This window comes from Misgurnus anguillicaudatus, chromosome 19, assembly GCF_027580225.2.
Source record: "Misgurnus anguillicaudatus chromosome 19, ASM2758022v2, whole genome shotgun sequence".
In the NCBI taxonomy this organism is placed as follows: Eukaryota; Metazoa; Chordata; class Actinopteri; order Cypriniformes; family Cobitidae; genus Misgurnus; species Misgurnus anguillicaudatus.
The window spans coordinates 45,650,743-45,663,604 of NC_073355.2; the positions used below are offsets into that span (position 1 = coordinate 45,650,743).

General features: G+C 32.4%; 1 protein-coding gene and 1 long non-coding RNA gene across 2 annotated transcripts in view; both read left to right on the plus strand.

Moving 5' to 3' along the window:
* Positions 1-621: 621 nt before the first annotated feature.
* On the plus strand, positions 622-2,780 carry LOC141350931 (uncharacterized). Its single transcript, XR_012359020.1, has 4 exons — positions 622-755; positions 1,080-1,163; positions 1,728-1,826; positions 2,472-2,780. It is a non-coding gene; the product is annotated as an uncharacterized lncRNA (long non-coding RNA).
* Positions 2,781-3,124: 344 nt separating this feature from the next.
* The window catches only part of LOC141351196 (uncharacterized), a 42,008-nt gene continuing 32,270 nt past the window's right edge, over positions 3,125-12,862 (plus strand). The window contains exon 1 of the mRNA XM_073857767.1: positions 3,125-3,217. Coding sequence (XP_073713868.1) covers positions 3,193-3,217 — 25 coding nt within the window. The 5' untranslated portion in view covers positions 3,125-3,192. The remainder of the gene's footprint in view (positions 3,218-12,862) is intronic.

A 12,862-nucleotide genomic window follows, 5' to 3' on the forward strand; every position in this document is an offset into this window, starting at 1 on the left:
TTTATATAGTAAACCTGGAGCAGACATTACTTTTTATATTCAAGTCTTTATTGCTAAATACAATAACCTCTGTTTTGCCTTCGAAGTGAAATCATAGCTCATTCTTTCAATCCATTTAATTCCCTTTATTCTCTTTCTTTGACCATATATATCAGTTACCAGTAGTTCATTCATTCAGAAAATAATCACTGTTTGTCTTAAAGATTTGTGGAGAGTGTCAGCTTTGTTTAGACATTATTTTTTAAAAGCTTCAATCTCTATTTATAAAGTAATTGTTTCCCTGATTATCTGATGCTTACCTGATATTCAGGCAAATGTCATGATCATTATAATCATATTCATATTTCATCCAGTCATTTTGTATTACACTTACTAGGAAATTTTAGGGGTCACTAACTGATGATTTTATAATATTAATGTCTGTATTAATTACCTTCAAAAACATAAATTTGGGGAATTAGTTGAATCATGTTTTGAAGAGGTTTGTAAAGATGTATGCTTTGTCAATCAGTTTTTAACACTTTCATATTTAAGTCTGCCATGAATCACTTTAAAGCCATTACTTAAAAACCGATTTAAACTCTTTATGTTTTTATTGATTGTTGTGTTTTCTAATACAGTGTTGGCTGAGATCTCTGGGAAAGTAAGTGAAAGGATAAATAAAATATTCAGTGTTCTATCTGGTGTAATCCGTGATGTTCTGCCTTCATTACAATTCATCCTCCTGTTCTACATGTTTGGATCAGCTGGAGGAGGTGAGTTCAGTTTTATAAACTATATGGATTCATTTATGGTGTATGATTGCAGCATTCATATTTAAAATCAAATTAAATCAAACCAGAAAACTCATGGATACAGAAGTTTAAAATATATGTTAATTGTTTTTTTTTGTGAAACTCCTCAGGTATAACTAAATATAAATATATAGTTTTATACAGCTATAATGACTGTTGATAAATATACCTGATGTCTGGAGGTCTTTCATAAGAAAAACACTATAGACTATGCAGTGACACTGATCTATGTCTCATCTGTGACTGTCAGTCCATGCATCTCGTAATAAACTCTTCTGTTTTTAGGTTTCTTCATTGTTGCAGTTTTACCTGTGATAACAACATCGACCAATTATGACTGGAATGTTACATGTGGGCAAAAGATGGGATGTAAGTGTTTGAATTACAGTATTATCTGTTACAAATAAAATAAATTATTACAATATGTAATCATAAAGATTACAATGTAATCTTCATGCTACCGTCACTATTGGTCATTTTCATCACTTTCTTATCATTAATGGTTTTGATTGTTTATTTATTTATATTTTTATTTCACTTACATTTTATTGAGCTCCTGCAGTTTTTTATAAAGTTGTTCTAAACCTAAACCCAAGTAACAATGGTTAACAAATAGCAAAAACATTGAGAAACAAATAAATAAAACGACAAAAAAAGATGCGCTATTTGAATAGGAAGGACTGGCGTATCATATGCACGCCAAATTGGAATTTGGCGTATGTATTGCACAATTTTCACACTTCGTACTATTTATACTCAACTCCGTAAGACTGGGCTCTTTATTCTTCATTGTTAGTTAATGTAGTTAACTAATGTTTTCAAATGGACCTATGTTGGTAATTGTCTGCAATGTTTCTTGGTAAATGATGATCTTGATGTAAAGAGTATTTTGCCTTTGAAAATCAAACTATTTATGTTTAAAATCTTCCTCAGGTTCACCTTTGGTCAGGAGATCAGTGTGGTCTACAATGATGTTATTGCTGACTGCAGTAATGATGTATTTCTACATCATGGCACTGGAAAATGAAAAAGGTATATTCAGAAAATCTTTTGGAAATCGTTTTAAACATACACCAAATATAAAAAAGAAATGTCTCTTTTAACTTTAAAGTTAACTTTTGCCAAATACATAAACTTTAAAGATACTTATTTTAAAGGTTTCAAACAATGTTTTTCATGCTTGTTCAATGACACATAAATAATTAATGTACCTGTGAAACGGTCCTTAAGACACCAACAGATCATAGATGGTGGGAAACTGACTCTGAAAAGATTCTTATGGTTTCTGCTCACCTGTTAACATGTCATACTCCTTCTGCAGGGAAACATGAGGACACCAGATGGAACCAGAGCAAAAAACTGGAATCTCATCTGGTGCCATCAATGAATATGCACTGCAAAACTTAACATGAGATAACTGATACTTTCCTCCCTTCCATTTTATTCAGGGACTCAATATTCTACATCTGTTCACTATGTGTCTCTTGTGAATGTCTTTAATTATTATGTTCATACAAATATTTACACTCGTTTGCTAAAAATGAAAGCAGCTGAAAGTGAGAGGATGTTTCTTTTCTGCTGAGTTTATAATGCATGTTTACATTTGCATATCTTATGAATAATGAATTTATACAAAGTTGAAAATAAGGATTATATGTTGTTGTTTTCTTTGTATAGATCATGCTGGATGGGCCTGCATGATTGGATTTCTGCAAGTATTATGGATAGGTTGGAATTGTTTAACGTCATTTCAGGATTGGGGTACAGTATTAATCATCTGCTTTGATCATCTTCTCTGTGTGATGATTGATTTACTATCAGCTCCAGTTTATTGATTTCAACCCCTTTTGTTTATTTCTTCTAAAGAAGATTGTGCTTGTGGTTCATTTTAAATTCTGTTATATTTCTTAAATCCTGTGATTCTGATCTGTAGTTTGTGCGTGCGTGTGCACTGCTTGAATATGTTAAGTAGATGTTTGAGAGATATTTACTAAATTAAATTCATCATGTTCAGTTTGAAAGTATTTACCATCTCTTTCTTAAAATATGTTTTCGTCTTAACTATACCTCTACACTATAATGCAATTACATGAACATAAGGTAGTAAATAGTAACAACAACACATAATTAGCTAAACATAAATTAATTCTACAGATAATTAGCATTCTGATAAATGAAAGAAATAACAAGTCATAAAGATTTTAAATATGGAAATATTGTGTTTCGACTGATAGTAACTGTCTATGTGTATGTGACATGTCTATTGTTTAGTTATTAACATGTCTCATTTACTCTAAATAATAATATTAAAATGTATTCATTTTCAGATTTCATCCGTATCACTGCTGTGTATGTGTTTGGATCAGTTGGTGTTGTTTTAATCAACGCTGTTGCACTGATGACTGAACTGATACTGAAAACAGGTGCGTAAACAACACTTTAAAGGAATAGTCTACTCATTTTCAATATTAAAATATGTTATTACCTTAACTAAGAATTGTTGATACATCCCTCTATCATCTGTGTGCGTGCACGTAATCGCTGGGGCGCGCTGCGACGCTTCGATAGCATTTAGCTTAGCCCCATTCATTCAATGGTACCATTTAGAGATAAAGTTAGAAGTGACCAAACACATCAACGTTTTTCCTATTTAAGACGAGTAGTTATACGAGCAAGTTTGGTGGTACAAAATAAAACGTAGCGCTTTTCTAAGCGGATTTAAAAGAGTAACTATATTTTATGGCGTAATAGCACTTTTGGGAGTACTTTGACTCGGCGCAGTAACATCCTCCCTCTCCCATTATGAGAGTGAGAAGGGGAGCGGACTTTTCAGGCAAGTCGAAGTACTCCCAAAAGTGCTATTACGCCATAAAATATAGTTCCTCTTTTAAATCTGCTTAGAAAAGCGCTATGTTTTATGTTGTACCACCAAACTTGCTCGTATAACTACTCGTCTTAAAATAGGAAAAACGTTGATGTGTTTGGTCACTTCTAACTTTATCTCTAAATGGTACCATTGAATGAATGGGGCTAAGCCAAATGCTATCGAAGTGTCGCAGCGCTTCAGCGCTTACGTGCACACACACAGATGATAGAGGGATGTATCAACAATTCTTAGTTAAGGTAATAACATATTTTAATATTGAAAATGGGTAGACTATTCCTTTAACATCATGCAGCTTTGATTTATTTATTTAAATTAAGTGAAAATATTTAACTGGTAAATGATAAATATAAACAGGTATTGCAAAATCATTTTACTCTTTACTGAGTGACTGAGTACAAAATAATGTTGTAGAAATCACCCGTGAAGTCTTCTGGTTAGTCTGGTAAGATTATTCCGATCTAAATTTATATTCACCTATTTTTAAAACTTTTTTAGAGCAGTTATCCTACTACACAAACATGAATGCATAATCATTTCCTAATTCATTAATAACTAATAATATCATGAACATCTGTCTATGCTGTTATTCTTTAACAAATAACTGTTAATTCATTAAAGAAACCAGTGATAATATTTAAAGAAAATTGTCTTCAGTCTAGTGTTGTTATTGTTATTCTCAGTTAATAGTGAAAGTTTAATGGGAGATCTGAGAATCGTTGTGTTTTCCTCTGAAATCCTCTTTACTCTGTCTGTGCTGATGTTAATAATATTTGCACCATGTGAGTACAAACTGAACTTTAATAAATACATGTGTCTGATGTTGTGATTCCTCTTTGTGTGCATGCGTGCGTGTTATTTATTGTGGCCTTTGTGCCTTTTGAAATACATCTGGACATCCTTTAGACTATAATAATACATATTTCTTATTTCTCAAATTTTCAATGATTCCACATTTAAAAATATAAATAAATAAATAAATAATTTTATTAAATCCAGGAATGAGTGGTTATACAGACTGATTTGATATTTGGTTTTTCTGTTGAAATTAATGTCTATTAATAATCCTTTTATGATCTTTTCTCCACAGGGATCAAAAAGGATCTGCAGTGTTGTCAGGTAGGTGAACTAAATCAATTAAATGTCATTGATTTGTGATGTGCAGTTGACCTGAAATATCAAAAGACTTCTCACTTGATATTAAAAAGTAAATTAATGTGAGTACAGTTTAGTTGTTCATGTGATCTCAAAATGGCAGCCACCATGAAGGTGAACTACTCTTACTGTATGTTAAAAACAGGTTTATTAGGGCCATTGATATGACTAAAATCTGTCATGTGTGAGAACATTATTAAAACATAATTGTCAAAATACCGTTCATTTATTAAAGTTTAACACATTTAAAGAGAATAAGTGCACCTTTAAATAACTGGCCAAAGTTATAAAGATGTTGTGTAAATATTGTTTAAAATCCATGGTTTGCATTAACTCAGATTGGAGCAAGATGTAAACAAAAGCAAGACAACAGATCAGACCAACCTCCTGCAGTGAGTATACTGAAATTCATAAATGACCAGCATTAAAAGTGAACTATTTAAACTATTAACTCTCTAAAATATAAATATGTCAAATGATATGTAGATCATTGGTTCTGAGTCATGTTCTTGTAACACAGCACTGCACATTTTGGATGTCTCCTTTATTTGACACAAGCAGTTCAGTGATAAGGTACATGTTGATCTTCATCTGAATGACAACTGCTTGGCTGTGAGCTGCCTTTATTGGTGCTCAATTATCGATGCATAAATGCCACGTGACTTTTTCTATAAACTGAAGAAAAATTAAGTAATGACTGATTGGCAAACAGCACCGCAAGAACACATCTTCACTTAAGAACTTATTATATTTATATAAAAATACATACTGTTTATAGCGTTATATATTAAAGCAAAATGGAAAGACTTGGATAGTGCTAATAAATTCTCATGATTAAGTGTGTATCGAGATAATTTCATAATTCATACAAAATAATTCAAATATAACTTTAAATGAAACCTTACAAGAGCATCAGTCTTGTAAATGAATTTGAAATTAAGTCCTGACTGTTGCAAGACAAGTGACACATTTGTGATTTCTCTTATTAAAAAGAGTCACAGCAAATAGCATTTTTACTACTCAAAAGCACACCCACACGGGCGGTATGCTTGTCAATGATAGACAAGTAGTAATCTGTATTACTACTAATCTACTAATGAAATTGTTCCTTCAGGAGACTACAGCACACAGGTAGTGGACTTTCATGAGGGCTAAACACCATCAATTAATGCAAATCAAAATAGTAATAATAATAATGGAGACAGTAATACAAGTACACAGAATTAAATAAAGTTAAGTATGGTAATGTGAAATATAAATAAATAATGAAGCATCTGTGGACTATAATAATTACAGTACTAAAGAATTTAGGTAATTTGCCTTTATAATGGTATAGATGCACAGGGTCAAAATAGGACCATTTAAACCAAACCATGATCCCTGTTTATGATGTCTCTGCTGATGAGCTAAAGGTGAGTTGCGTAAAGGGGGACATTCAAAAATTTGCAATGCTGGGGACTCCAAGAACATAACTAAGATATAGTGTGGATATATTGTGTATATATAGTTGAAAACCGATAAAAACATATATTTTTCCAAACTCAGACTGCAGCAGCAGGTTCAGATGAAACTCAAGCTAGTGGATCAAACCAGAACCCAGCAGAATCTCAGGAAATGCAATCTCTACTGAAGACTGAAGGTCAGGATGCTGGAGGAGCTAAAAGTACAGCAGAAACTCAGCTTGATTCAGTAAAATCACAAACATGAGAGAAGATCATTAACATTTATCACAAAGACTATGACCGTTAGAGCAAACATCTCATGAACTCTGACAGACTAACCCCTATTCAGACATTAATTGCTTCTCATGAGGATGTCTGTAAAAGTAATTTTGAATGGCTCCTTGGTGATTAAACTTGCGGTGGATATGTGAGTTTATAATCCAGAGGTGGTCTTAACATAGAGGCATAGGTTGGCGGTTGCTTAGGGGCCCTACCAGCGGTCATATTAGGGGGGCCCCCAACCAACCTAATAAATAAATAAACCCTTATCATCTTCAACACTTCAAAAGCATTGTAAATTGTATTAATATTCTTAAGAAATACGTTGAAACTTTGAAATAGTTAAAATGTTCAGTTCATGTTTATCTGTCACTACACACAAACACCCTCTTCGTTCACAATGAAATGGACTAGTCCGTAACGGTGCGCGCTGCGCGGCACAAAAGATAAACACAAAGTGACACAGGGACTGGGAAAGTACACAAACAGAGACGAATCAAGACAAATATAAATGTGAATATGGGGATTTGGTGAGTCAACCACCTAGTTCAGCTAGTAATAGCCTTAGCCCTGGTGATAATTAATTAGTTAAATTATGTTATGTTGGGGTTGTTTTTGTCCACTATGGGGTGCTGTTGAGTCTTAATTTGGCCACAACTTTCTCTGTGTTTTAGCAAATGGAATGGTATTTGGTGACAAATCTTATTTTGACACATATTTTGAGAAAATGCTTTGAATTTTTAAACTCAACAAGACACTGTGGGCAAATTCACAACCTTTTCATTATGTTTGTGGAGAAGACATCCACCAAATTAAACTGCTGTAAAAATCAGATAAATATTTGGTTTCAATTTTTTACATAAATGTGTTAATCAACCTCAGTCCTGATTAAAACTGCTAAATGTTTAATGAAAAAATCTAGGATTTTTACTCTTTAATTGCCAATGATTTTTTTCAAAAACTCACATATACAATTACTTATTTTCAATATAAAAAGAGATTGTGGACTGGATTTTTTTTTACCTTTTATCAGAGTCTTGGGCATGTTAAAGATAAGTAACATTGGCTTTGATGCATTGTTAGTTTTTGTGGAGCGCCAGATTATTATTTTTTTCTTTCTCATTTACTGTTCGTGGCTGTTTTTGCCCCATTAACTTATTCCCTATTGGTTTGTGTCATGCTACACTTTGTGTGTTGTCTGCTTTCCATCTTCATTTTGGAGTAAAAAAAATGTGTTCTCTTTTATAGATCAGATAGGGGGGTCCATACATAACTTTGCCTTGGGCCCCCAATTTGCTAAATCCGCCACTGCCTGGAAATGCTCTACTCATGTAGTTAATCACATGATCATTCACATGACCAGGATACCTGGTTTATATGTTTATATAAATGGATGATTATATAATTAAATACATTTTTAAAATGCACCTTTTTTAAGCCAGAAGTATTCCATGATCCTAGTTTTCTACCTTTATAAAACTTAAAGAGCAAGGACATTTAGGAAAACAATTCCAAAATCCCGGATTGCTTTAGAGTGAGTAAATCATGGGGTAATTTTGATATTTGGCTGGAGTATCCCTTTAAGACTCTTTTTTCTGTAATGCAGATGGCTTTATTTTTGTTTACTTACTATTTTTTTCTTTTTGAGATTTGTAAATATGTGTAAATATGAGCAAGAGTTAATTAATTTTGTAGTAAAACGTTTGTTTTGTATGTAAGTTTGACTTTTAAGATTCAGCCCTGCTGTAACTTTAAAATATAAACAAAATAAATCTGCAAAAAAGATTCATGATTGGCTGTACTTTGAGTCTCCAGTACAATAGTATATAGGATAACAACATCAGTAATTCTGCAATTGCTAGTCTGAAACTTTATAACAGAATATTTTAGGTCATTAATTTGTGCATCTGAAACAAATATTCTGCAATCCTCTTGTCTGCTTCTTAATACAGCTTATCGTGTACCATGATAGTGTGCAAATAGTATTAAAAATATATGTGACCTTGCCTGTGAAAACCCAGTTAGTCATTTTTAATGATTTATGGTTTTCTACATAAAATAATCCTACATAATGTAAAGAACATTGTGTGTAAATATAATCTTATTATCTTTAATATTAACTAAGTAAGATATAATGTAAATATGAAATCAATGAGTGACATGATACATAATGCTCATAGTCAAACAGGATCACATATATTTTATATTGGGGGCATGAAGGTTTACCAGTTGAATCTAAAAAGCAAATGCTTTAGCTTTTCACAGAGACCTCAACACACAAATCTCAGGTATGTTGACTATTAAAATCTCTTGAAGTAAACAACACAAAAAATAATTACCAAAGATAACGAAAACTACTGCAGTAGTAAACTTTAAGTGAAAAGGATACTATAGATGTACAATTTTGTTTCGAGAGAAACAAAACATTTTACTGTACCTTTAATGTACACAATAGGTCCTTATAGGGTACAAATATGTACCCAGAACATGTTATAAAGGTACTAAGTAGCGGTACAAAGTGGAAAGTTGTTTCAATTAAAGGTACTGAACTGTACCTGGTGAACAACACTATTTAGCAAAGCTGAATCCTCTTTGATAAAGTTACATTAAAAGTGGAAAACTGATTTTAAAACATGAAGGTTCAGGAGCCTCATCCATAAGATCCATAAGAGTAGCAAGCTCACTAATTTTATTGATCATTTATTGATTTCAACCCAAAATTACATTTTCAAAATTGACTAGTTGTTTTTATATCTTTCCTCCTATATGGGAACAGGATCCAGTATGGATTAGACCGATTCCACCTCACGAAACACAGACCGATAATAAAATAACTTTTTTAAAAAATGTAATATAAAAATTTAACACAAAGAAATCAAGGCAAATAAAGAAACAGAAATAAATGTTTGATATTGTAAAGAACATCTTAAACTGAATATGCATGAAATAAACATTAAAACATTTAGGTGCCTAATAAATTCTTATAAAAACATTAGATCAGCAACACAATCTCATGGCAACAAGTACCTATTTTGTAAGGTGGTTTAATTAAATTAAATTGAATGATCTTATTTGTATCTCCAACAGGGAGTTACTGTACCATCTTTAAAATTATGTAAACATTTGTTTTAGATCAGTTTACTATTAGCAAAGCTCTATTACAACCTAAATCAACGAAATCACAAGAATAACATTTAAAATTGTGTTCTGAGATACTGATTCATGGGCATTTCACATACAATAGGCATACGGCGCCTGCCTTGCATATGCCCATGGAAACTGCAAGACTTGGGCTCCGAGAGTTTGTTTGCCGTGTTTGGCGCGCGGGTATGTGTTTGACACCCCAATGCATTTACAATGGTGTGACCCATGCTAGGGGTGGTCATATTTGTATTTATAAATTCCTTACAGGTACAGAGCAATGCGAATGATTTTTTTCACTTATTAAACGAAGTAATAATATGTGAAGATGTCAAAACTCTCAGAATGTTAAAGTTATTCAGGGGGATAAAGTGTTCTTTAGGGGGTTAACAGACTCCCAAACTCCCCCGTTATTCGTCCCTGCTTATAGCCATGAAAGTGAAAGTAAAAGTAAAAGTTGATCTGAGGATATTTGAACAACGTGGGTTTTAGCAGCCAGAACAAAATATTTACGATATAGCAGATATGATTATATTGATATATGATGATATATTTGAAGATGCACCTGTCTAACTTTCATTTCATATTAATACTGTTGAACATCGCTGCTGCTGGTGAGTGATAGACTTTATTTGTTTACTCTCTCTCTCTCTCTCTCTCTCTCTCTCTCTCTCTCTCGACTCATTTAAAAAGTTATTTTTTTATTTTATAAATACATGTTGAAATTAACATAAAAAAGATAAATAAATGCTGTAAAAGTTTTGTTAGTTCTATTAGCTAATGCATTATCTAATGCTAACAAATACAACCTTACATGGTTGTATTTGATGTACTTATTGTAAAATGATGTTACAAGTGTAAATTGATGTTTTTTTCCAGAGCGTTTGATCGTGTCAGGTTCAAGTCGCTCCATTTCTGCATCTGTGGGTGAGAATGTAACTCTGAGCTGCTCTGTGGACTCTCACATCAAACCTGAAGAGATTGAAGAGGTTTCATGGAGGAAAATAAATAAAGATGAATACATCCCAATTCTTCTCTATCAAAACAATAAAACTCAATCAGGATCCTCAGATGAGCGATACAGAGACAGAGTTGAGTTCTTCACTGATGAAATCCACAGAGGAAACTTCTCTCTCAGACTGAAGAGAGTCACAACTGAAGATAAAGGAGTTTACATCTGTCAAGTGTTTACTGGAGAATTTTCAGCAAACACAACTGTAATACTGGAGAGCCTGGGTGAGTTAGTGAATAAATAAATAAAATAAAAAACTGTTAAAAAGGAATAATTTTTATTGAGTTATTTAGTTTATGTAGTGTTAAGTCAGGTGTCCAAATTTTGCCATACATAAAGAATGTATGTAACACTTTAGTCTGGGAAACACATATTCACTATTAACTACGAAATTTGCCTTAACAAACCCCTAATTGCAGAGTTTTAGTGTATGTGATAAAAGAAAGTAGAATAAGGCATTAATGTGTGCTTTATGTGTACTAATAAACAGCCAATATGTAGTAATATGCATAGGCTACTTAAGGTAGGAATTGGTCCACATACCAGAATTTCTAATGGTTTAATATTGTAATGGATTCCATTCTGAGAAATGTTCCATGGGTGTTAATTATTTTTCTGTAATCTGCAAACATTGTCAAATGTCTTAAAAATAGGCACTAGGGCAATGTTTGTGGTAACCATGGGATAAGAGGAATAATTGACTCTGGTCCTTTAATTATTTGAAAATAATAGACACCCGCGGTGTTACGGTTAAATTATGTAATTTAAGAGTAGGCATTGAGGTCCACCCTATAAGGTCCACTCAGTTTAAAATTTCTGGCCACGCCACTGCGTTAAAGTAATTGTACTTTTTAATCAAAGATATATTTCCAGTCCTTCCCAAAACCATGATCAACACCTTTTAGAATCTGTCACGTTTATTATTTGTGACCCTGGACCACAAAAGCAGTCATAGGGGTGAATTTATATTAAGATTTATACATCATCTGAAAGTTGAATAAATAAGCTTTCCATGATGAATATTGGGCCCAGATATGACAAAAAAAAAAAATGGGTGCAATACAATTTATAATGTAAGGAATAATTGACAACGGGCCATTGAATTATAAGAAAATAATGCACACCCAAGATGGTAATACAATATAGTGGTTAACGGATTACATTTGGTTTTTTTGAGTCATTTTATTATTTTCGGTTCAGCAAAAAATGCAAATAAGAAAAACCAAATCAAATCAAGAAATGATAAGCATATGGAAATAGAAAAGAACAAAGTTAAAAAAAAGGCTAACAGTAGTATTTACAAGTACAGAAATATAATTAAATGAATAATAACACTGTCTTCTTCATTCTATAAATTAAATATAATTCATCTTTTAAAGCTACAGAAAAGATTTTTTGTTTGATAGACACACACACACACACACCAATACACACATCTGATTTCTTTCTGAACTGTTTGGGTTTACATTAAGACATAACTCATTGTTTTAATGAGAATACTTGCCAAGACTGTGGTATTTCGTGATAATTTTTTGTGATAGGACAATATATTGCAGATGCTGATATATTGGCCCATATATATATATATATATATATATATATATATATATATATTTATTTATTTTATCCGCATCAGCCAATAAATTTAATAATAAAACTTAAATGTGATGTTTGTAATAAAAAAGACACTCAGTGTCACTGATTGTAAAACCAACACCACACTCTACCCAGTCTCACGGGGTTTCGTGATATAGTCACGTGTTTTTTTTGATTCTTTTTTTCGTGCTATTGTCGCGGGGTTTCGTGTTTTTTCGTGATCGTGTGGCGAGTTTCTGTTTTCGTGTGATTGTCACGTATTGGTTACTCAACTGCTTTTCCTATTTTTAAACCATTGTCGCTTCGGTTTAGGGTTACATTTGATGCTTGCATTAGAATGTCACTTTATATATTGGTTTATATTATTTTTTCTGATTTATTTTTTTAAATGTCACCTGGCGTTAGGGTTAGAGTTGGGTTTGGTTAGGGATGTCATTTTATGTAAATCTAACCCTAAACCGAAGCGACAATGGTAAGAAAATAGGACAAAACAGTTGAGTAACCAATACGTGATAATCACACGAAAACAGGAATTCGTTATACGATCACGAAAAAACAA